The 24,645-nt window shown below is 39.5% G+C and overlaps 4 protein-coding genes across 4 annotated transcripts; all 4 read right to left on the reverse strand.

The window, feature by feature from the left end:
• Positions 1-1,346: 1,346 nt before the first annotated feature.
• On the reverse strand, positions 1,347-2,719 carry LOC132985387 (cysteine-rich venom protein triflin-like). Its single transcript, XM_061052737.1, has 5 exons — positions 2,708-2,719; positions 2,498-2,588; positions 1,790-1,932; positions 1,559-1,653; positions 1,347-1,437 (listed from the first exon to the last, which is right to left on the reverse strand). The coding sequence occupies exons 1-5, from the start codon at positions 2,717-2,719 to the stop codon at positions 1,347-1,349; spliced, it is 432 nt and encodes a 143-aa protein (XP_060908720.1).
• A 7,481-nt stretch (positions 2,720-10,200) lies between these two features.
• On the reverse strand, positions 10,201-12,902 carry LOC132984559 (serotriflin-like). Its single transcript, XM_061051412.1, has 7 exons — positions 12,749-12,902; positions 12,561-12,661; positions 12,214-12,304; positions 11,859-12,001; positions 11,643-11,737; positions 11,094-11,176; positions 10,201-10,819 (listed from the first exon to the last, which is right to left on the reverse strand). Exons 2-7 carry the CDS (start codon positions 12,570-12,572, stop codon positions 10,692-10,694), a joined length of 552 nt encoding a protein of 183 aa, XP_060907395.1. The 5' UTR covers positions 12,573-12,661; positions 12,749-12,902; the 3' UTR covers positions 10,201-10,691.
• A 1,775-nt stretch (positions 12,903-14,677) lies between these two features.
• On the reverse strand, positions 14,678-17,380 carry LOC132984879 (serotriflin-like). Its single transcript, XM_061051897.1, has 7 exons — positions 17,227-17,380; positions 17,039-17,139; positions 16,691-16,781; positions 16,336-16,478; positions 16,120-16,214; positions 15,571-15,653; positions 14,678-15,296 (listed from the first exon to the last, which is right to left on the reverse strand). Exons 2-7 carry the CDS (start codon positions 17,048-17,050, stop codon positions 15,169-15,171), a joined length of 552 nt encoding a protein of 183 aa, XP_060907880.1. The 5' UTR covers positions 17,051-17,139; positions 17,227-17,380; the 3' UTR covers positions 14,678-15,168.
• A 1,666-nt stretch (positions 17,381-19,046) lies between these two features.
• On the reverse strand, positions 19,047-21,263 carry LOC132984880 (cysteine-rich venom protein TRI1-like). The gene is made up of 7 exons (XM_061051898.1): positions 21,218-21,263; positions 21,029-21,129; positions 20,683-20,773; positions 20,327-20,469; positions 20,111-20,205; positions 19,721-19,803; positions 19,047-19,444 (listed from the first exon to the last, which is right to left on the reverse strand). Exons 2-7 carry the CDS (start codon positions 21,038-21,040, stop codon positions 19,317-19,319), a joined length of 552 nt encoding a protein of 183 aa, XP_060907881.1. The 5' UTR covers positions 21,041-21,129; positions 21,218-21,263; the 3' UTR covers positions 19,047-19,316.
• Positions 21,264-24,645: the final 3,382 nt, after the last annotated feature.

Genomic DNA, 24,645 nt, shown 5'->3' on the forward strand with positions numbered 1-24,645 from the left:
CAGATCTCATCACACCCCTATTGAAAATAATTTGAATATTGCAACCTCACTGGCATATATTTACACACAGAATGAAAGCTATAGAAAAATAAAATGCAAAACTTAAAATAATACTAGTATTTAGAAATACGTATTAACAACTACAATATTTATCTCGGAATTCATGTAGCACATTAGATAATGTGGGAAGTCAGGTTTATTCTTTTGTTTTGCATCAAGCAGGTTTGGTCTGCGAGGTTGTTTCTTGGCGTAGCTCTGGGAAGTCTATCTGATTACTTTTACTTCCCCACTCTTGCTGAATCCACCCTGTCCTTCCTCTTTCTGAGTGTGCAACTTACAAAAAGTCAAAGGGCACCTGGCTCTGCAGGTGATGTTTTGGGTATAAAATACTTTGCCAAAGTAAATTTCCTTTTTATTCTCTGCTGATTACTGGCCAGTCAAACATCCCCAAGAATTAAATTATGAGGACACAATATTGAATCATGCTGAAATTTATTGAAAGACTGGATTAGCCAGAGGAAATGAAAACGTGCAATTTAAACAATTTCTCCACTTTTGCAGTTGCAGGTGGCAGGGCACCAGTTGACAAAGAAACTAAACATACAGTAATAACTAAATCCAGGACAGTTACCAAAGTTGTCATCGTACAGGCATGGTTTGGCTGGAAGAGAAAAAGAAAATGAAGGAATCATTACATTTGTAATAAAAAAAAAAAACTGAACATTACTGGAAAAAAAGTAGTAGAATCCCACATACAACTTCTCTTTAAAGATTATCTAGACGCTGGTTGGTTGCAATCTAAAAGATATGTTTCCATACTAACTTATTAGTAAGAAAAAGACACAACTAGAGAGAGCCAACAGCAGGAAGCTAAAAATGATGCTAAGTTTTCAGTAAAAACTATCACCAGGTTTGTGATGGGGTTAGCTAGTGGCTTATATGGATGAATAATATGTTTAATGCTTTCAACTTTTTCTCTGCCAATATGAAAATGTTGCTGTTTTTAAATTGCTTAATTGAAAATGACTTCCTTTGAAATAACAGTGAGGTCAAAACATAAAAATTCCAATGCTGTATAAGCCAGTAGAACAGCAAATTTGAAATCACATTTTTTTGGTCTGTAAGATTTCTAAATGTCAAATGTGACCATTGTACAACCAAAAGTCCAAAACACAATGCCCCTTATTTACTAACAAAGCCAAAAGAAGAAATCCTTCCATTTAAGGAGCTGGAAGTGGCACGTTAACATATTTGCTGGAAAACTGACTTTAACGATTGTCAACCAGTAGGGAATACATTTTTCTTGAATTTACTAATTGATTTATCTACTTATGGATGCAGCTCTTTTACTTACTGCACAGTCCGTTGTCACAGTTGTCGGGGCAGTCAGCACAGCTGTCTCCATTTTTGTAGGGGCGAGCTAAATCGTAGTTTCCACTGAAATATATTGTAGTCCAAAGCATCAAATAGTGAACATAGATAACAAGGTCTTGTACAGACCAAATATTCAATGAAAGTGAACTGGCTGAAAAAGAGAATAAACACGTTTTGTGCTTACGCTGGGCAGTAGTGGCAGACGTAGAAGTACTTAAATCTAGAGTCTGGGCAGTAGGCCAAACCACAGCCAAGTTCATGAGACTTGTACCAAACAACCTGTGCAGAGAACAAGACTTGAATTACAAAATCTGCTCCTGGCACTGATGTGCGGCACAATTTCATTTGTTTTGATCTGTTTTGTAAGATCATTTTGAAAAACAAGTGAAGTCTATTCAACATCTAATAAGATCACCTGTGTAAAGTGTCCAACCACTCCATCGTTGATTGATCCCACTCCGTATTCCCAGTCTTTCACCTCGCTGTACCAGGAATCGATAACTTGGCTCCAGCCTAGCCTGTGGCTGGACATCAACAGATTCTCTCCACAGTAGGTAGCTACAGTTGAACAACAAGACAGAGAGACATTTCAGTCCATTAGAAATCAAAATACTGGAGCTGAAGAAACCCTGAAAAACTCTGTCACTAGAGTCCAAATCAATAACCTGTAGTGTAAAGCATCTTCCACCTGTTCCTCCATTTTCAACCTTTGCTTGTCTTTTCAGCAATAGTGATTTTTTTTTTGTGAGCCATTTTTTTATTGATTTTCCACATTCAGGCAGTATATATTTTATATATCACATGTTTGAAATCATCGATCACATCATTAGTAAGCAAAACAATTTCTGGCACTCATTTGAGTATATTTGTGTATAGCTGCACTGGCTTTTTCAATGATGGCATATGTTAACTCTTCCCTTTGCAAAGGACCAGTCTGGTCATCTTTAACATGAGCTAATATAATTTATTTTCTGTATTTAATTTCAACCCGCTGCAATGACATGCGTTATCTGTTAAATTTGCTTTCTCTTGTTGTCAGTGGAGAGTTTGGTGCCAGATTACATGTTTCAGATGGTATTGCACATGTTGTTTTGGAGAGTAAGAGCTGGTTAGATGAACTCACTGCTGATCTTTCTGGAGGTGTATGAGCTGTGTTGCATGGGGCAGGTTTTGGCCCACTCTTGAGCATTTTCTGCAGCTTGGTTGTTCCAGGTCTGTGGGGAGCAGAGGACAGGTCAGCCACAAACACAAAATATACATCAGAAATCAGAAAATGCACAAGTGCTCAGTTATCCTGCTTTGAATGAATTGATTAAACAAGAAAGCATTTAACGGTTGTTACCATTTTCACCATGTTGCTAGCGGTAGGGGTAACTGCCCTTCTTAGATCGTTATGCTTGTCCAGGATCTCTTGCTGATCCTTGCCAGTGACCCCAGGATCTAAATTGAGAAAATAACAACAAACAAAAAATATCAAAGTTTGAATAAGTATGATTATACTTAATATTTAAGATGAGTGTATGTGTAACATTAACAGCACTGATAACACTCACCCGTCTTTTGATTTAGTTTCAGGGATGACAGAGAAAATAATGGTTAAGTTATTGAACAAAAGAACCTCATTACAAAGATGAACATTTAGAAAAGATTTTAGGACAAAACAAGGAATATACACACAATATATCCTATAACAATTGATTGTGTATCACTTACCGTGACTTGATTATCCGCCATAGAGCCAGGTAGCTGCAGAGCAGCCAGGAGGCCGAAGGCACACAGGAAGCTTGAAGTGTACATGGTTTAAACCAGGATTGTCTCCTAGAGCCAAAGGAGTGATTAATATATACAGGACTACACGAACACGTGACAATTAAACACACAAACTTAAGGGCATCCTAAATTTTAACAACCAAACTGAAGAAAGCATTTAGTCAACGTGGCACCTGTAAAACATCCTTGACACCATCATCTGACAATATGAGAGCCAAACTACGGCAAAAATCTGACATCAGGAGACTTTCCTCGTGTGATATATTTTGGGGCTTTCTTAGGAAAGGAAATTATAACAGATCAATTCAGCGTGATTTTATGTAAATTCATCTATTTAAAAAAAATACCTTTTATTATTTGGGTCTTTAATTCATCCTCGTATTTCTAATCTAAACCACTTCACAGACACATACACAGAGAAGATAAAGATGTGCAGAGATTGCACTGATGGAGCAACACATTTTGTCTTGCAAGATGTTCAGAGATGTTTACTCATCACAACAAGCCCTGCGATAGTAACTGCTGGAGCCAAATGATGTGTTTGTTTTGGTTCATGTTATTTTCCTTGTGGTTGTGTGTGTTGGCCCTCCACTGGGCACTATGTGTAGCCTGGGCGGATGCTGTGGTTAAAGCAAGGCTCCAGGTGAGGTGGGACAGGTGATTGAATGGAGGCAAACAGTTTTTTTTATCGTGTCAGCCTGTCGGAGTTAAACGCATCCAACCCGTGTTGGATGCGTTTAACTCCGACAGGCTGACAAATTTGTTTGTTTTATTTATAGACGTAGTGGTTCATCATATTTTCCTTTATTGATAAGAAGTGTTTAAAAATGAATGGATTGAAATATCCAAATCACATCATCAATGGACTGTGTTGATTTCTTCGAGCTAAGCACGCGTCCGAAAGCTTCCACATTCATCCCTCAAGTGACTTCTCTAAACAATATTGGGTTTGTTAAAATTGGTCACTACAGTAACTTTCAAGTAAGTGAAAGCTCACCACCTTAAGTTGCCTGTGATTCACAACAATCCACCGTATGCGCTGCAGGTGTGCCACTAAAATAAAACAATCTGCTTCACACATGCAGCTGATAGCCAAAATACGCTCGTTTCAAATCCACCTAGCATAAATGAGCGACTGCTGTGAGCATCATGTCGAGCCATGCCATGCTGACGGCAGCAGCGTCTCTTGATTGTAAACATTTTAAAAGGGACACACAGACTGCATGCATAACAGTCAATTCTGTAACAGATAACAGATAAGAGACAATAAGTCATGGAAAACAAGAAACTGGCAATTTTGTGTGCATCAAAAAACAGAAATGTGGCAGCATGACGTGTCTCAGGTCTTATTATTGCCATCGCACGTCCTGCCATTCAACTATTTCATGTGCACATCGTTATTGCGATGTCAAAACAATATATCATTCAGCCCTTACTGGTACTTTACACACATTTCCTTACATCGGTAAGCATTATACTTCAACTGGCCACTAGATGCCCCTTGACTATTCCCCTCTCATTCGAGATCCTTCATTCTATCTGCCTTGCACCCTCATCACTCTCCTTGCCTTGACTTTCTCCATATCATTATCAACAAGATGGTGCTTCAAAGTGCTACTTTTGTGGTTTGGTTTGTTTCTTGAAGAGACTTAACGTCTGTAAAGCAGCCGGGCCAGTCCTATCATTAATCCTGACGAACTTCAGATCAGCTGTGTAAAACTGTCCTTAAATATTGAATATTAAAATATGATATACTTCACAAAAAACGTAAATATTAAAGTCTTTGTACAGAACCTTAGTGATTATGTTATTTGAGTGCCGTTTGCTACCCTACCTCAAAGCCATTTCTCATCCACTCTTGGGCCCCATGCAGTTCACCTACAGAGCCAACGGGCTTTCAGATAATGAAATTACCACGGCCTTTCACTTCATCTTCATGCAGGTCACAGCTACCCTTTTAGACACTGACGGCAGAGGCTGCTATGCATAGTGTCCATTAGTATTAACTTATCCATTCATACTGTTCACACGCCTCTAACGCAGCAGTGGGACTTATTTTGGGTAAAGTGTCTTGCCCAAGGATACATAAACATATGACTGCTGGAGCTGGTATCAAACATCCGCCCCTTGGTTGAGAGATGATCAACTCAATTATTGTCAGAGAATCCTGTCTGGCAGGAGGCTGCAGTCCATCAATCCACCTGAAAGATGTTTCAAGATCTACCTATTGCAGCTTACCTCAACACTTACCCGCCACTGGAACATTCATGTTCAGCACAAACATAGACTGACATAGAAATTACATTTTATTTACAAAGGTGTGAAATGTTCTGGTGATCTGGTGGCACAGTTGGGGTTTAAGTTTTAAACAGCCCTGGGAGCTGGATAGGGGAAGAGTGGTATCCATCAGGGGGAAGGTCTGGAGCCAGGACAGGGGCAGAGTATAGGGCCCTTAAGGTGGACTTCCTGGAGGCAGAGGCAATGCAAAGGACCTTCAGGCAGACAGAAATGGGGCAGGGTCTTGGTGAACCTAGAGACCACAGTAAGATAGACAGATTAACAGAGCCTTTACTGACAAGCAGGAGACTAAAGGTATGGCGTCTCTACAGGGGAAGATCAAAAAATCCATCGGACATTTAGATCTCTGACTTGACTGATACCCTTCATATTTTACGTTCATCCTTCAGTTGTTTACATTTGTTGGGCCACGCAGGCTTATGACCAGCAAACAATGGACTTGGGCCTGCATCTCTGTGAGAAGCCTCATTTGATTTATTCACTGGGATCACAAAGAGACCTAAAGGACTCTTAATCCCAGAATCCTCTGCAATACTTCACACCTACGCGTGAAGTAAGGGGGGACCGGAACCTCTCTCTCCTCATTGGAGGGGACCTGAGGTAGACCCCCCATGAAGCAGGCCAGGCTACAAAACTCCAAGACTTCCAGTGTTCTCTCTCTTTCCACGCGCTGACTTCAAGTGTTCGGAGACACAAGCTCACCTCCTGTTTCCTGCAACCATCTTCCTTTGTTTTAAGTTTTGGCGCGCAGGTAATCCGCGGCCGGCAGTGTTCTAAATTCCGAGCTCGGATTGTCCAGTGAACGCATCTCAGTTTCTCGGAGAGCGTCAGACTATAACAGATTATCAGAAAGATAACGGTCGTATTCTGTCCTGCAACGAAAGGACATTAACGGACATCTTTCCACTCGACGGAGAACCAACGAAGCCGCTCTTGCCGTAAGGGACCCTCGTCGCCATCAAACGCCTCTGCACCAAGACGGACACAAGATCTGTTTTATCGCGGGACTCCTTTTTCCTTCACCAATTGCGGGCAAAGCGATTCACAAGTGAGGCTTAGGTCTCAGCAGAATTAGCTTTAGAGAGTGTTTTTAACAATTGATTGATTGATGCAGAAACTGTAATTTTTGTCTTTGTTGGACCGCCGCGTCCTGAGTTTTACCTGTTTAAAACTCTTGTTTGTTCCGTTTCGGACCGCTGCGTCCTACATGTGTTTAGCGTAACAGCGTTATAACCGGGTATTACTCTTCTGATCAGAAAGCGCAGTGTAAACCGTATTAACTTGAATTCGGCCACTGGTTTCTTTCTGTGAATGAAGGGAATTACTCCGAGTTGTGGCGCGGGATTCGGACTCTAATCCGGCCTCTTCAGGTACGCATTTCTCTCTCTCTTTTCTCCTCCTCTAACTAACACACACACACATATTCCCGTGTAGACGCACATCTGGAGACTAACTCCACCACCGCGCCATTACGCACATAGGCTGCACACCCACACACACATAGAGATCTGTATACTTGCGGCCACACCGATCGTGCAGGGCCGAACTCGGCCTATTTTAGACAATAAGACCACTAGGTCTTAGGTGTTAGGTGTGCGCCATCGGATGGGCGACCACGTGGGAAGAAGCAATCTCCCTCCTTTTCCCCCTCCTCTCTCTCTTTCATTCACAGACACAGACACACACACACACACACACACACACACACACACACACAAGCCTTGCTTGATAATGTTTGTTTGCTTAGATTAGTTTATGATAGTTATTTGTTTGATTAAATTCATTGATTTCGGATTGATGTTGCTTTGTTTAAATAAATTCTGTTATAATTTTAAGAGAGCAGTTGTTTGTGATTACTGGTGTATTTGCATTGTGATATAAGCTGGGTGCGAGGGCTTTGTGTACGGATTTCACGCCTTCAATTTATTAAATATAGTTATTAATTATTAATAATATTAGTAATTAAGTAACTAATTTGAGACTGATTTGAGTGATATTTTGGTTATATTTCCCTGAGTACAGGGTGGTGCCCCAAACAAGATTAAACATAGTTTAATGATATTTTTATTTATATTATTAATAATTAAATATAATTATTAAAGAATATAACCAAAGTTGACTTGATACAACCCCAACACATTTTTACGATGAATTATTATTTGCAGTCAAATATTGTGCCCTTCCCATATTCCATCCATCTGCCTGTCCCATATTTGTTATGGCCCTGAGCCAGGTTATGACACCATGAACAGGGGAAGAGTTTGGCTGAGCTGTTTGCGACAACCTTTTTTGGAAGGCTACATGTTAGAGGTTTTAGACCGAGCGACACACTTCACAGGATCTGTGTGCGAAGTTTATTAAAGTGCTACTACTGTAGATTCATGCTGGCCAGTTTGTACCGTCGCAATCAGATAAAGGATAGACTTGGTTGTACGTGAGTTGGATGTGAGTTTCTGCTGTTGTTGCTGCAAGTTGCAACTTTCAAAGTCCTTTTGGACGACCCACAGATGAAACGTTGTTGACTGCTGCAGAATTGTTCATATCTGTCTGTAAAACTTTTCTGTATTCATGAGACAGGCTGCCGCATTTACATCTCTGTGACGTTCTTATGAGGAACTTATTCACAAAGATAATTGTAAAATTATTATGTGTTAAAGTAACTGCATCACCCCCTGTGGATTTAATATTAGAAATAGAAATATGTTTTTGAACAAGTTAAGCGTTATAAGATGGGGAACTTTACCAGAACGTTTAAATACTCCAGATGTTGTAGTTGTTGAGATATCAGCTTTCAAACATCTAATACTGTACATTGGCATTGGACCCATTGTTTCATTTGGACCACCTCACTTTTACCATGTTAAAAACTGCTAAACGTCCCTACTAAAGTTTGTATTTAGACATAACATTTTGCCCTCAGCACTTATGTGGAGAGCTTCTTGATAGCAACCTAGATAATTGGCTTTCAACATAATACAGCTCTGACACAGAGGCCTAAGGTCCTGAGGATTTTTCTGGTATTACTTATAACTGGAAGAGTAAGTTTATTGGAAAAATATCTTTCACTACAGTTGTCCTCTCCACTAACTCATTGATTTGATAATATCAATAGAATTGCAATTGCATGCAAGCAATTAAAGATTTTTGGATTTTATAATTGACTAAATGTTTGTACTTTTAGGTTTTTGCTTTTCTATTATGTTATCTGAGGGGGGCAACCACTTTCAGTTCAATGTATTTGTGAGAAGAGTTACATGCTATAGCTAAACATGTTAGCATTATGAAAATGATGATGATGACAATAATAATAATAAAAAGCAGAATAAAGAGCAACAATTACATGAGTTTGAGCTCTCTCTCTCTCTCTCTCTCTCTCTCTCTCTCTCTCTCTCTCTCAGTAACAACGAGGCAAAACAGAAGCTTACCTACTTACAGTCTGTGAATAAAGGTCCAACTAAATATCCAACAAAACAGGTGAGAAAACAGGAGGAGCCACAAGCTAAAAAAAACAAAACATAAGGAGCAAGGGCAGAGAAATAGACGAAAGGAACTGGTACAGAAGGGAAGGAACAGACACAGGTGAAAAACCTTCAGGGCGGAGCACACATATCAAAGAAAAAGAAACACACACAAGGGCAGTAAGTGATACAACACAAGAGCGGAGTGTGTGATAAAATAAAACAGGAAATGACAACTAACAAAACCATTTACAAAATAAATACATAACTAAAGGTGTTTTGACATATACACTCCTAAAATACCTAGATCGTTTTAGGAGCATTTCTCAGGATATTCTCCTGACCTGGCGGGGGGTCTCCTGAGGTAAGACGTGACGTAAAGAAAATGCTACCATGAGAATATTTGGCTTTATATCAGTGCTACGTGTAGTTCAACGGAATCACACTGTCAACAAAAGAACATAGTGGTGAAAATAAAATGTAATGAAGCCGCTTAATTACATGCACAGAGATCGTAGCGCTTGCATGCATACACTCTATGCACCGTGCAGCAGTCACATTATAGAAATGTCACTCCCCCCCTCCCATTGGCTCGAGGTGAATTCTCTGGAGAATATCCTGCTGCCTTCTCACATCAGTCTGGCGGGAGACTCCGGGTGAAGTCCGAAGGAAAAATTTGGCTGTTTGCGTTCACACATACAGCTCCCCCCGGCAAATATCAGGAATTTTCTGCAGGAGTGAAAGCCCTAACACTAACAAAAATGCTATATGACACTCCTTACTTTCAACCACCATCAAATCAGCCACACCAAGTGACCCAGGAAGAGTGAAAAAACAGAGTTGAGATAAAAGCAAAGCTAACCTAGCTTAGACATTAGATTTCTTCAATAACTGTGCTACTCCTCGCTAATGTCCAGTTATTAGACAATGTCCAGTTATGGGAATGGAATGAATATGAATCAGACTGAGGCAGCAACTTATATTAAGATACACATATTTAAAGACTTTTATCAGTCAAAAGTTCCTGTTTGAAGCTTCTGCATGCGATTGGCAGACAGATGCATGATGTTGCTGCTGTTTACATTCCCCCTAGATGCAAATTCAAAGAAAAACACTTACCTTCTGGTTGTGTACCTGTACAGATATCATATGTGAAGTATATCTTCTATATGTTTCTTCTTCTTTTTATAATGTAATTTTCTGACAAGAACTTACATTTCTTTCTGCAGCATAGGGTTGGAACTTGATGATAAAATTAATTCCTCGAGAAATGAATAAATCACATCTAGACTCTAAATCAATCAATCAATCAATCTTTATTTGTAAAACCCCAATTCATCACAAATGTAATCTCAAGACTCTTTACAAAAGAGCAGGTAAAGACCTTACTCTTTGTTATATAATGAAAATGATTGAAAAACATGTAAAGTCTGTTTCAAAATTTAAAATGACATTGCGTGTACCATGCTTTAAGATTTTGTGATTCCATCTTCTAAAATGTGAGGACTTCCTTTCGTCTTATTGTTGTTGTAGGTAAATTGTTTTTATTTTTGAGGTTTGGCATTTTTATCCAAAGTTAATAGCAATACAGTTAATGTATTCAATCATGAGTTTGCAATCCAAGTACTGCAAGAATCATGCAAGTACATCAAATGTATCAAAGATCCTGAAGAGCATTAGCAGCAATAACAAATGAGCATTGTGAACTTGATTTCCGAAGTACAATCATAGGAAAGCAGCTCACACAATTCACTTATTTATTAAAACAGACACCATGTGGATCTGTGGAGTTTAATTGATCTCACTGCTGCACTTGCAGGAGGCCGGACACCAGGCAGCCACTTTCCTGTGGCCACAGCCATGCTGCCTCTTCAGACTAGGACAGTTATTGTACCTGTCAATGTATTTGCAGGGGTTGGCTGGAAGAGATGGAAAGAAGTAGATAATTAATGGATTCAGAAATAATTTAGATAATACACAGAGCTCACTGTTCAGGTTGGATACCTACAAAGTCTTACAACAAAACACTTTAATGTTTCAATACATGAACATATCAAGGCTATATTATATAGATGTTATTTTTATGTAATCTTTTTTAAATGCCTAAACATTATGTACCGCTTGTATTGTTTCTCTTTTAATTGTTCCATTATTTTTTTCTTTTCTTATGTGCAATAAAAAATATCCACTTACTGCAAAGTCTGTTGTCGCAAGAGTTGGGGCAGTCACCACAAGAGGGTCCTCTCTTGTAGGGGCGAGATAACTGGGAGTTTCCACTGTAATGTAAACAAGAGTAAATCAATCAACTGTACAACCATAAGGACTCACACAGCTACAATATGTCACAGACATGATATTTAACAGAAAAGCGCTTTTGAATTGCTGTTTTAGGACTCCTCAAGGTTAACAAGTAGAATTGAGATGCAAATGGAAGTTTTCCTTGTCAGTACTACGGAGCATCACTGTGCTGTTGTTCATCCACTTAGTTTGCATATCTCAGGAGTTACTGAGTAGACCACATGGTTCTTCTAAATATGATTCTGACATTGTTTGCATTGGAATATCACTGAGAGTAAATCCTGTTGTGTTCTGGTTTGAGAAAAAACACAATACCTGAATTAACTTGTCAAAAAAAAAAAATACTGGAGCTTGACCTTGGATACACTGACTTGAATTAAAACTAGAAAAGGTACTGAAATTGAAAAAAAATGGACTTCCCAGTGAAAGAATATTTATACTTACGGTGGGCAGTATTGGCAGACATAGAAGTAACTGTACCGAGAGCCTGGACAGTGAGCCATAGCACAGCCAACAAGGTTGGACCTGTACCAAACAACCTGTGCAGAGGCCGAGGTATAAAACATGAAATCACCAGGAGCATGATATGTACTGATTTTTTTCTTTTAATGCAAGTTGTCCCTTCTAACAGTTCTGTTCAAAATGTGACAATATGTGCACCTGTGTAAAGTGGCCGACATCATTTCCGTTGATGGATCCCTCTCCATAGCGCCAGTCATTCACCTCGTCGTACCAGGACTGGATAGCATGACTCCAGCTTCTCTTGTTGCTGGACATGTATAGATTCTCTCCACAGCCGCTCGCTTTAGTTCAGCAATAAGAGAGAGATGCTTAACAATTGTTTAGTTTCTCTTTAATATTTCCTATTTACAACTGTTTAGTTAAAAAAAAAAAGATAGGAACTTGATTAAGATCAACATTTTAAATAACTGTGTCAGTCTTCCTCAATAATCCAAATTTTAAAAAATCAACAACAAAAAAAGAAGTGCGAGAGAGGGAGGATTTGAGTACTTACAGCTGATCTTTCTGTAGCTCTTTCTGCTGTGCTTCATTGAGCAGCTGTCAGCCCATCTCTGAGCGTTGGCTGCTGCCTCGCTGCTCCAGCTCTGTGGGGAACAGACGACAAATGTAGACCACTACTGAAAAGAATCCTCAAGTGCTTTGTGCTTGTTTTAAAACTCATTCAATCTTTACGGTTTTGCTGCAGCATGCTGGACCATGTGTAATAATATCTCAAGCCCTAATTGGCTAGATAGATTGAACGATTAATGCTTAGAAGAAAAAAAAAATAATAATAATTTGAAATAGTATTTTTTGTTGTTGAAATAATGAAATAATCTGAATGCATTGTCAGGTTGTTACCATTTTCAACATGTTGCTTGCAGAAGGCTGCACATTCCTCCTCAGGTCATTATGTTTGTTCACAATCTCCACCTCGGGTGAGGAAGAGATCTCATTGTTGCCTAAAAAAAAAAAGCCAAAGAAAATGTGATTTATGAATGTATATAAATTTACTACATTTTAATATTATAATGATTACTATCACTTACCACTGTCTTGATTTCCATTATTAGGGTTTGAAGGAGCTGGCTTCCAATCTAAATGAACACAGACATAGACACTTTTTTAAAGCTTCAATATGTAAGACAAATATAAATAATATTATTTATAATAACAATGACAAACACTTACCCTTTATTAAATATGTTGTTTTTGCAATGAAAAAGAAATAACAGTTAGATTCAGACATTATAGGCAAAAATGTAAAAAGTATGATAAATGCCTTTGATATTACAAAACAACTTAAATACACAATAGAGGACATTTCATTTCACTTACAAACCAAAACGCTGAAGTGCCGGGCGACTGAAGAACAGCGCAGAGGCCAAAGGCCCAAACGAAGGTCAAAGTATACAGAGTCATTGTTGAGTCTAGGACTGCGGGGTGAAAAAGCTACTGTACAGGTGTCATTTATATAGGCTGGAGACTCAGGCAGTTAAGACAAAAAACAAACAGGCTTAACTGTCTAAAGGACATTGTTGTTTACAAAGAGTGGACAAACAAGAGTTAAACAGTTTTACATGGGAAAGCTTCAGGTGTTTACATAGATGTGTTCTTCATGACCATTTTAATGTGTACAATTGTTTTCTGGCCCCGTTCCTGCTATCTAGTTAATACATCTATACTTTCATTAACCTCTATATTAATTATCCCTGAATTGTTGCTTTCTGCATGAGCTGTCTATATTTGGATCCATTCCCTGTCCTGTCCATTGCTCTTCCTTGCCAAAAGTGTTTGTTGTTTTGGTGTCCTTTCGTCTTTATCGCTTAAATACAACATTCACTTTATTGTTGTTTAGGTAACATTTGCTTTTCAGGAAGATGAAACACAGATCTGAGGCCTGTACTCTGAAGCAGGTTTAACCTGAAGTGTCTTTCTGATATATGTCATTAATATCTTGCATATACATAATCATATTAGAAAGACAAATTGTTTCCTGGTATTTTTCCCTCCTATCCTGTCTCCTGGGTAAAAGAGAAATAATTAATTGCACATGAGAATTTCACAAATTTTGGGGTTACCGTCTCAGACTTGGGGGGGATTGCACTACATGTTTGATCACTTTCTTCTAGGATTAGGGTTAGGACTCTTTGTCCTCTGACTTTTTGCATCTTATATGTAGTCTGAATGTTGATGTAGTCCAACTAAATTAACAGTTAATGATATAGACTGGCCTGTAGGACCAGTACTGACACTATTTTATCACTCCCCCCTCCCATTGGCTCGAGGTGAATATCCTGCTGCCTTCTGACATCAGTTTGGCGGGAGACTCCGGGTGAAGTCCGATGGAAAAATTTGGCTGTTTGCGTTCACACATACAGCTCCCCCGGCAAATATCAGGAATTTTCTGCAGGAGTGAAAGCCCTAACACTAACAAAAATGCTATATGACACTCCTTACTTTCAACCACCATCAAATCAGCCACACCAAGTGACCCAGGAAGAGTGAAAAAACAGAGTTGAGATAAAAGCAAAGCTAACCTAGCTTAGACATTAGATTTCTTCAATAACTGTGCTACTCCTCGCTAATGTCCAGTTATTAGACAATGTCCAGTTATGGGAATGGAATGAATATGAATCAGACTGAGGCAGCAACTTATATTAAGATACACATATTTAAAGACTTTTATCAGTCAAAAGTTCCTGTTTGAAGCTTCTGCATGCGATTGGCAGACAGATGCATGATGTTGCTGCTGTTTACATTCCCCCTAGATGCAAATTCAAAGAAAAACACTTACCTTCTGGTTGTGTACCTGTACAGATATCATATGTGAAGTATATCTTCTATATGTTTCTTCTTCTTTTTATAATGTAATTTTCTGACAAGAACTTACATTTCTTTCTGCAGCATAGGGTTGGAACTTGATGATAAAATTAATTCCTCGAGAAATGAATAAATCACATCTAGACTCTAAATCAATCAATCAATCAATCTTTATTTGTAAAACCCCAATTCATCACAAATGTAATCTCAAGACTCTTTACAAAAGAGCAGGTAAAGACCTTACTCTTTGTTATATAATGAAAATGATTGAAAAACATGTAAAGTCTGTTTCAAAATTTAAAATGACATTGCGTGTACCATGCTTTAAGATTTTGTGATTCCATCTTCTAAAATGTGAGGACTTCCTTTCGTCTTATTGTTGTTGTAGGTAAATTGTTTTTATTTTTGAGGTTTGGCATTTTTATCCAAAGTTAATAGCAATACAGTTAATGTATTCAATCATGAGTTTGCAATCCAAGTACTGCAAGAATCATGCAAGTACATCAAATGTATCAAAGATCCTGAAGAGCATTAGCAGCAATAACAAATGAGCATTGTGAACTTGATTTCCGAAGTACAATCATAGGAAAGCAGCTCACACAATTCACTTATTTATTAAAACAGACACCATGTGGATCTGTGGAGTTTAATTGATCTCACTGCTGCACTTGCAGGAGGCCGGACACCAGGCAGCCACTTTCCTGTGGCCACAGCCATGCTGCCTCTTCAGACTAGGACAGTTATTGTACCTGTCAATGTATTTGCAGGGGTTGGCTGGAAGAGATGGAAAGAAGTAGATAATTAATGGATTCAGAAATAATTTAGATAATACACAGAGCTCACTGTTCAGGTTGGATACCTACAAAGTCTTACAACAAAACACTTTAATGTTTCAATACATGAACATATCAAGGCTATATTATATAGATGTTATTTTTATGTAATCTTTTTTAAATGCCTAAACATTATGTACCGCTTGTATTGTTTCTCTTTTAATTGTTCCATTATTTTTTTCTTTTCTTATGTGCAATAAAAAATATCCACTTACTGCAAAGTCTGTTGTCGCAAGAGTTGGGGCAGTCACCACAAGAGGGTCCTCTCTTGTAGGGGCGAGATAACTGGGAGTTTCCACTGTAATGTAAACAAGAGTAAATCAATCAACTGTACAACCATAAGGACTCACACAGCTACAATATGTCACAGACATGATATTTAACAGAAAAGCGCTTTTGAATTGCTGTTTTAGGACTCCTCAAGGTTAACAAGTAGAATTGAGATGCAAATGGAAGTTTTCCTTGTCAGTACTACGGAGCATCACTGTGCTGTTGTTCATCCACTTAGTTTGCATATCTCAGGAGTTACTGAGTAGACCACATGGTTCTTCTAAATATGATTCTGACATTGTTTGCATTGGAATATCACTGAGAGTAAATCCTGTTGTGTTCTGGTTTGAGAAAAAACACAATACCTGAATTAACTTGTCAAAAAAAAAAAATACTGGAGCTTGACCTTGGATACACTGACTTGAATTAAAACTAGAAAAGGTACTGAAATTGAAAAAAAATGGACTTCCCAGTGAAAGAATATTTATACTTACGGTGGGCAGTATTGGCAGACATAGAAGTAACTGTACCGAGAGCCTGGACAGTGAGCCATAGCACAGCCAACAAGGTTGGACCTGTACCAAACAACCTGTGCAGAGGCCGAGGTATAAAACATGAAATCACCAGGAGCATGATATGTACTGATTTTTTTCTTTTAATGCAAGTTGTCCCTTCTAACAGTGCTGTTCAAAATGTGACAATATGTGCACCTGTGTAAAGTGGCCGACATCATTTCCGTTGATGGATCCCTCTCCATAGCGCCAGTCATTCACCTCGTCGTACCAGGACTGGATAGCATGACTCCAGCTTCTCTTGTTGCTGGACATGTATAGATTCTCTCCACAGCCGCTCGCTTTAGTTCAGCAATAAGAGAGAGATGCTTAACAATTGTTTAGTTTCTCTTTAATATTTCCTATTTACAACTGTTTAGTTAAAAAAAAAAAGATAGGAACTTGATTAAGATCAACATTTTAAATAACTGTGTCAGTCTTCCTCAATAATCCAAATTTTAAAAAATCAACAACAAAAAAAGAAGTGCGAGAGAGGGAGGATTTGAGTACTTACAGCTGATCTTTCTGTAGCTCTTTCTGCTGTGCTTCATTGAGCAGCTGTCAGCCCATCTCTGAGCGTTGGCTGCTGCCTCGCTGCTCCAGCTCTGTGGGGAACAGACGACAAATGTAGACCACTACTGAAAAGAATCCTCAAGTGCTTTGTGCTTGTTTTAAAACTCATTCAATCTTTACGGTTTTGCTGCAGCATGCTGGACCATGTGTAATAATATCTCAAGCCCTAATTGGCTAGATAGATTGAACGATTAATGCTTAGAAGAAAAAAAAAAATAATAATAATTTGAAATAGTATTTTTTGTTGTTGAAATAATGAAATAATCTGAATGCATTGTCAGGTTGTTACCATTTTCAACATGTTGCTTGCAGAAGGCTGCACATTCCTCCTCAGGTCATTATGTTTGTTCACAATCTCCACCTCGGGTGAGGAAGAGATCTCATTGTTGCCTAAAAAAAAAAAGCCAAAGAAAATGTGATTTATGAATGTATATAAATTTACTACATTTTAATATTATAATGATTACTATCACTTACCACTGTCTTGATTTCCATTATTAGGGTTTGAAGGAGCTGGCTTCCAATCTAAATGAACACAGACATAGACACTTTTTTAAAGCTTCAATATGTAAGACAAATATAAATAATATTATTTATAATAACAATGACAAACACTTACCCTTTATTAAATATGTTGTTTTTGCAATGAAAAAGAAATAACAGTTAGATTCAGACATTATAGGCAAAAATGTAAAAAGTATGATAAATGCCTTTGATATTACAAAACAACTTAAATACACAATAGAGGACATTTCATTTCACTTACAAACCAAAACGCTGAAGTGCCGGGCGACTGAAGAACAGCGCAGAGGCCAAAGGCCCAAACGAAGGTCAAAGTATACAGAGTCATTGTTGAGTCTAGGACTGCGGGGTGAAAAAGCTACTGTACAGGTGTCATTTATATAGGCTGGAGACTCAGGCAGTTAAGACAAAAAACAAACAGGCTTAACTGTCTAAAGGACATTGTTGTTTACAAAGAGTGGACAAACAAGAGTTAAACAGTTTTACATGGGAAAGCTTCAGGTGTTTACATAGATGTGTTCTTCATGACCATTTTAATGTGTACAATTGTTTTCTGGCCCCGTTCCTGCTATCTAGTTAATACATCTATACTTTCATTAACCTCTATATTAATTATCCCTGAATTATTGCTTTCTGCATGAGCTGTCTATATTTGGATCCATTCCCTGTCCTGTCCATTGCTCTTCCTTGCCAAAAGTGTTTGTTGTTTTGGTGTCCTTTCGTCTTTATCGCTTAAATACAACATTCACTTTATTGTTGTTTAGGTAACATTTGCTTTTCAGGAAGATGAAACACAGATCTGAGGCCTGTACTCTGAAGCAGGTTTAACCTGAAGTGTCTTTCTGATATATGTCATTAATATCTTGTATATACATAATCATATTAGAAAGACAAATTGTTTCCTGGTATTTTTCCCTCCTATCCTGTCTCCTGGGTAAAAGAGAAATAATTAATTGCACATGAGAATTTCACAAATTTTGGGGTTACCGTCTCAGACTTGGGGGGGATTGCACTACATGTTTGATCACTTTCTTCTAGGATTAGGGTTAGGACTCTTTGTCCTCTGACTTTTTGCATCTTATATGTAGTCTGAATGTTGATGTAGTCCAACTAAATTAACAGTTAATGATATAGACTGGCCTGTAGGACCAGTACTGACACTATTTTGTCACTCCCCCCTCCCATTGGCTCGAGGTGAATATCCTGCTGCCTTCTGACATCAGTCTGGCGGTAGACTCCGGGTGTAGTCCGATGGAAAAATTTGGCTGTTTGCGTTCACACATACAGCTCCCCCGGCAAATATCAGGAATTTTCTGCAGGAGTGAAAGCCCTAACACTAACAAAAATGCTATATGACACTCCTTACTTTCAACCACCATCAAATCAGCCACACCAAGTGACCCAGGAAGAGTGAAAAAACAGAGTTGAGATAAAAGCAAAGCTAACCTAGCTTAGACATTAGATTTCTTCAATAACTGTGCTACTCCTCGCTAATGTCCAGTTATGGGAATGGAATGAATCAGACTGAGGCAGCAACTTATATTAAGATACACATATTTAAAGACTCTTTCAGTCAAAAGTTCCTGTTTGAAGCTTCTGCATGCGATTGGCAGACAGATGCATGATGTTGCTGCTGTTTACATTCCCCCTAGATGCAAATTCAAAGAATGACACTTAACTTCTGGTTGTGTACCTGTACAGATATCTTCTCCTTTTTAAAACTGTAATTTTCTGACAAGAATTTACATTTCTTTCTGCAGCATATGGTAAATGTCTTGTTGTTGTAGGTAAAATGTTTTTATTTTTGAGGTTTGGCACTTTCATCCAAAGTTAATAGCAATACAGTTAATGTATTCAATCATGAGTTTGCAATCCAAGTACTGCAAGAATCATGCAAGTACAGCAAATGTATCAAAGATCCTGAAGGGCATTAGCAGCAATAACAAATGAGCATTGTGAACTTGATTTCCAAAGTAAAATCATAGGAAAGCAGCTCACACAATTCACTTATTTATTAAAACAGACACCATGTGGATCTGTGGAGTTTAATTGATCTCACTGCTGCACTTGCAGGAGGCCGGACACCAGGCAGCCACTTCGCTGTGGCCACAGCCATGCTGCCTCTTCAGACTAGGACAGTTATCGTACCTGTCAATGTATTTGCAGGGGTTGGCTGGAAGAGATGGAAAGAAGTAGATAATTAATGGATTCAGAAATAATTTAGATAATACACAGAGCTCACTGTTCAGGTTGGATACCTACAAAGTCTTACAACAAAACACTTTAATGTTTCAATACATGAGCCATGAACATATCAAGGCTATATTATATAGATGTTATTTTTATGTAATCTTTTTTAACTGCCTAAACATTATGTACCGCTTGTATTGTTTCTCTTTTAATTGTTCCATTATTTTTTTCTCATGTACAATAAAAAATGTCCACTTACTGCAAAGTCTGTTGTCGCAAGAGTTGGGGCAGTCACCACAAGAGGGTCCTCTCTTGTAGGGGTGAGATAACTGGAAGTTTCCACTGTAATGTAAACAAGAGTAAATCAATCAACTGTACAACCATAAGGACTCACACAGCTGCAATATGTCACAGACATGATATTTAACAGAAAAGCACTTTTGAATTGCTGTTTTAAATCCTGTTGTGTTCTGGTTTGAGAAAAAACACAATACCTGAAATATTGTAAAAAAAAAAAAAAAAAAAACATGAACTATACAATTATGTTTATAATTACATACTGGAGCTTGACCTTGGATACATTGACTTGAATTAAAACTTAAAAAAAAAAAAAAAAGGGACTTCCCAGTGAAAGAATATTTATACTTACGGTGGGCAGTATTGGCAGACATAGAAGTAACTGTACTGAGAGCCTGGACAGTGAGCCATAGCACAGCCAACAAGGTTGGACCTGTACCAAACAACCTGTGCAGAGGCCGAGGTATAAAACATGAAATCACCAGGAGCATGATATGTACTGATTTTTTTCTTTTAATGCAAGTTGTCCCTTCTAACAGTTCTGTTCAAAATGTGACAATATGTGCACCTGTGTAAAGTGGCCGACAGCCGTTCCGTTGATGGATCCCTCTCCATAGCGCCAGTCATTCACCTCGTCGTACCAGGACTGGATAGCATGACTCCAGCTTCTCTTGTTGCTGGACATGTATAGATTCTCTCCACAGCCGCTCGCTTTAGTTTAACAAAAAGAGAGAGCTGCTTAACAATTGTTTAGTGTCTCTTTAATATTTCCTATTTACAACGGTTTAGTTTAAAAAAAAAAGATAGGAACTTGATTAAGATCAACATTTTAAATAACTGTGTCAGTCTTCCTCAATAATCCAAATTTTAAAAAAATCAACAACAAAAAAAGAAGTGCGAGAGAGGGAGGATTTGAGTACTTACAGCTGATCTTTCTGGAGCTCGTTCTGCTGTGCTTCATTGAGCAGCTGTCAGCCCATCTCTGAGCGTTGGCTGCTGCCTCGCTGCTCCAGCTCTGTGGGGAACAGACGACAAATGTAGACCACTACTGAAAAGAATCCTCAAGTGCTTTGTGCTTGTTTTAAAACTCATTCAATCTTTACGGTTTTGCTGCAGCATGCTGGACCATGTGTAATAATATCTCAAGCCCTAAGTGGCTAGATAGATTGAACGATTAATTCTTAGAAGAAAAAATAATAATCATAATTTGAAATAGTATTTTTTGTTGTTGAAATAATGAAATAATCTGAATGCATTGTCAGGTTGTTACCATTTTCAACATGTTGCTTGCAGAAGGCTGCACATTCCTCCTCAGGTCATTATGTTTGTTCACAATCTCCACCTCGGGTGAGGAAGTGGTCTCATTGTTGCCTAAAAAAAAAAAAGCCAAAGAAAATGTGATTTATGAATGTATATAAATTTACTACATTTTAATATTATAATGATTACTATCACTTACTGCTGCCTTGAGTTCCGTTATTAGGGTTTGAAGGAGCTGGCTTCCAATCTAAATGAACACAGACAGACATTTTTTTAAAGCTTCAATATGTAAGACAAATATAAATAATATTATTTATAATGACAAACACTTACCCTTTATTAAATATGTTGTTTTTGCAATGAAAACGAAATAACAGTTAGATTCAGACATTATAGGCAAAAATGTAAAAAGTATGGTAAATGCCTTTGATATTACAAATCAACTTAAAAACACAACAGAGGACATTTAACTTCACTTACAAACGCCTGAAGAACAGCGCAGAGGCCAAAGACCCAAACGAAGGTCAAAGTATACGGAGTCATTGTTGAGTCTAGGACTGCGGGGTGAAAAAGCTACTGTACAGGTGTCATTTATATAGGCTGGAGACTCAGTGTCATGGCTCTCTCACTCTGTGGCTCCCTCCTGATTGAGGTTCATTCCTTTCACCTGCTCTCACCTGCACACCAGCTCTCCATCTCCTCATCAACTCAGCAGTATATATACCCCGGCTCTCCATTCACTCATCGCCGGATCGTTGTATCAGCTACTGGGGTAGACTACGGCTCAGGCTAAATTAAGATTTTGAAAGGAATCTTTTGTGCTTGTTTTGGTTTTTGAGTCTCATCCTGTTTTTTCCGTTGCTTCAGAATCACCATTCACCCACCTGCCTTCCTGCTCAGCCATCTGTCTCAACCTGCTCTCTGGACTCAAAACCGCTCAGCCACACTCACACCCCTACGCTGGTCTGGTCAGCCTTCATCCCCTTCACTCTGCTAACCCCCAGAATCTTCAACCCATCTTCATCTCCATTTGCCACAATAAACCTCATTACCAATCAACCCCTCTGTTTATGTGTCCTGCATCTGGGTCTTAAATTCACTGGTCGTAACAGAACGATCTGGCCAACATGGACCCAGCAGACACAGACAGCCTCCGCCATGCAATTGCCAATGAAGGTGCCCTTGTGGGTCAGCATGACCAGACTCTCCGCGACATTATGAAAACATTAAGGAACCTTTCAGTTGATGTAGCTCAGATTGGAGCTCATGTCTTCACATCGACCACCCGCTGGCCTACTCCGTCACTTGCCCATCCCCAGCCGCCCTTGGTCCCACATAGGACTCGACTTTGTTTCTGGGCTTCCTACCTCACAAGGTGACACTGTCATACTCAATATTGTAGACAGGTTCTCTAAGTCAGCCCATTTTGTACCTCTAGCCAAGCTACCTACTGCATTGGAAACTGCTGACCTATTGATAAGTCATGTGTTCCGCCTCCATGGCATCCCCAGTGACATTGTCTCAGACAGGGGTCCGCAGTTTATTTCCCAGGTTTGGAAAGCCTTTTGTCAGGCCCTAGGGGCCACAGTGAGTCTCTCCTCTGGTTTCCACCCACAGACTAACGGGCAGAGTGAACGGACTAACCAGGACCTTGAAGTGGCTCTCCATTGCGTTGCCGCCAGAGACCCGTCCTCCTGGAGCACCCATTTGACATGGCTTGAGTATGCACACAACTCTCTACCAAGCTCTGCTTTAAGTATGTCACCGTTTGAGTGTGCTATGGGCTACCAGCCACCCCTGTTCCCTGCACAGGAGGATGAGGTCGCGGTGCCGTCGGTCCAGGCCCACCTTCGCCGTTGCCGTAAGGTTTGGAGAGATGCTCGGGCTGCCCTGCTTCACTCAGCTGCAACCGTCGCATTGCTGACCGTCACCAGACCCCAGCACCGAACTACCGACCAGGTCAGAAAGTTTGGCTCTCTTCCAAAGATCTCCCTTAAAGGACTGATTGAAGGAAACTCTCTCCTCGTTTTGTGGGACCTTATGAAATAGCCGCTGTCATCAATCCTACTGTTGTTAAGCTCAGATCACCTCCACATATGAGGATTCACCCCACTTTCCATGTGTCGCAGCTAAAGCCTGTTTTCACCAGCTCGCTCACTCCCCCGGATACCCCTCCACCTCAGCCCCGCATCATCGATGACCATCCTGCCTATACTGTCCAGCAGTTACTGGACGTACGCCGCCGGGCTCGGGGCTACCAGTATCTAGTCGACTGGGAGGGCTATGGCCCGGAGGAACATTGCTGGATATCCAAAAAGTTGATTCTGGACCCCTCCCTTGTCTGTGACTTCCATCGACATCATCAGGATAAGCCTGGAGGCTCTCGTTGGGGGGGGTACTGTCATGGCTCTCTCACTCTGGCTCCCTCCTGATTGAGGTTCATTCCTTTCACCTGCACACCAGCTCTCCATCTCCTCATCAACTCAGCAGTATATATACCCCGACTCTCCATCCACTCATCGCCAGATCGTTGTATCAACTACTGCGGTAGACTACGGCTCAGGCTAAATTAAGATTTTGAAAGGAATCTTTTGTGCTTGTTTTGGTTTTTGAGTCTCACCCTGTTTTTTTTTCCTTTGCTTCAGGATCACCATTCACCCACCTGCCTTCCTGCTCAGCCATCTGCCTCAACCTGCTCTCTGGACTCAAAACCGCTCAGCCACACTCAGACCCTTACTCTGGTCTGGTCAGCCTTCATCCCCTTCACTCTGCTAACCCCAAGAATCTTCATCTCCATTTGCCACAATAAACCACATTACCAATCAACCCCTCTGTTATGTGTCCTACATCTGGGTCCTAAATTCACTGGTCGTAACACTCAGTCTGTTAAGACAAAAAACAAACAGGCTTAACTGTCTAAAGCACATTGTTGTTGACAAAGAAGAGTTAAGCAGTTTTGCATGGAACAGCTTCAGGTGTTTACATTGTAGATGTGTTCTTCATGAAATCATATTAGATGTCCTGGTCTCTTTCCCTCCTATCCTGTCTCCTGGGCAAAAGAGAAATAATTAATTGCACATGAGAGTTTCACAAATTTTGGGGTTACCATATCAGACTTGGGGGGGGGGGAATTGCACTACATGTTTGATCACTTTCTTCTAGGATTAGGGTTAGGGCTCTTTGTCCTCTGACTTTTGTAGTCTGAATGTTGATGTAGTCCAACTAAATTAACAGTTAATGATATAGACTGGCCTGTAGGACCAGTACTGACACTATTTTGTTTCTCTATTTACTGTACTATAAACTACACGTAATGAATTGCCGGAAAAGTGGGATCAGATAAAACACGTAAAAAAATGTGATATATTACTATCGCAATATAGTCAAATTCATAAAACATATTAAGAATAATTAAAGCCTAATACCAACCAAACACATACACACGGATTGCTGATGGACGGTCTACCTCCCCCCACCCCCTTGCTCTCTATCCCTCTTCCTGCATCTTATCCCATCTCTCCCCCTATCCCTTTCCAAGCCCGGCGCAGTCTAGGCCTGTGAAGGCTGTTTCGTCATGAGCCGGGGATCCGGCCGAAGATTTCTGCCTTTTAATAAGGCAGTTTTTTC

This window comes from Labrus mixtus, chromosome 12 (assembly GCF_963584025.1).
Source record: "Labrus mixtus chromosome 12, fLabMix1.1, whole genome shotgun sequence".
In the NCBI taxonomy this organism is placed as follows: domain Eukaryota; kingdom Metazoa; phylum Chordata; class Actinopteri; order Labriformes; family Labridae; genus Labrus; species Labrus mixtus.

What these genes read in the sequence shown, in the direction of transcription:
- LOC132985387 (XM_061052737.1), bottom strand. An exon ending in CACCTCCAGAAAGATCAGCA is followed by an intron (nt 1,933 to 2,497) that starts GTGAGTTCATCT and finishes GTTCAACTGTAG; the next exon opens with CTACCTACTGTGGAGAGAAT. An exon ending in TGGTTGGACACTTTACACAG is followed by an intron (nt 1,654 to 1,789) that starts GTGATCTTATTA and finishes TTCTCTGCACAG; the next exon opens with GTTGTTTGGTACAAGTCTCA.
- LOC132984559 (XM_061051412.1), bottom strand. An exon ending in ATGTCGGCCACTTTACACAG is followed by an intron (nt 11,738 to 11,858) that starts GTGCACATATTG and finishes GCCTCTGCACAG; the next exon opens with GTTGTTTGGTACAGGTCCAA. An exon ending in TTGCGACAACAGACTTTGCA is followed by an intron (nt 10,820 to 11,093) that starts GTAAGTGGATAT and finishes CATCTCTTCCAG; the next exon opens with CCAACCCCTGCAAATACATT.
- LOC132984879 (XM_061051897.1), bottom strand. An exon ending in GAGCTACAGAAAGATCAGCT is followed by an intron (nt 16,479 to 16,690) that starts GTAAGTACTCAA and finishes GCTGAACTAAAG; the next exon opens with CGAGCGGCTGTGGAGAGAAT. An exon ending in TTGCGACAACAGACTTTGCA is followed by an intron (nt 15,297 to 15,570) that starts GTAAGTGGATAT and finishes CATCTCTTCCAG; the next exon opens with CCAACCCCTGCAAATACATT.
- LOC132984880 (XM_061051898.1), bottom strand. An exon ending in GTCTGCCAATACTGCCCACC is followed by an intron (nt 19,804 to 20,110) that starts GTAAGTATAAAT and finishes TTTACATTACAG; the next exon opens with TGGAAACTTCCAGTTATCTC. An exon ending in TTGCGACAACAGACTTTGCA is followed by an intron (nt 19,445 to 19,720) that starts GTAAGTGGACAT and finishes CATCTCTTCCAG; the next exon opens with CCAACCCCTGCAAATACATT.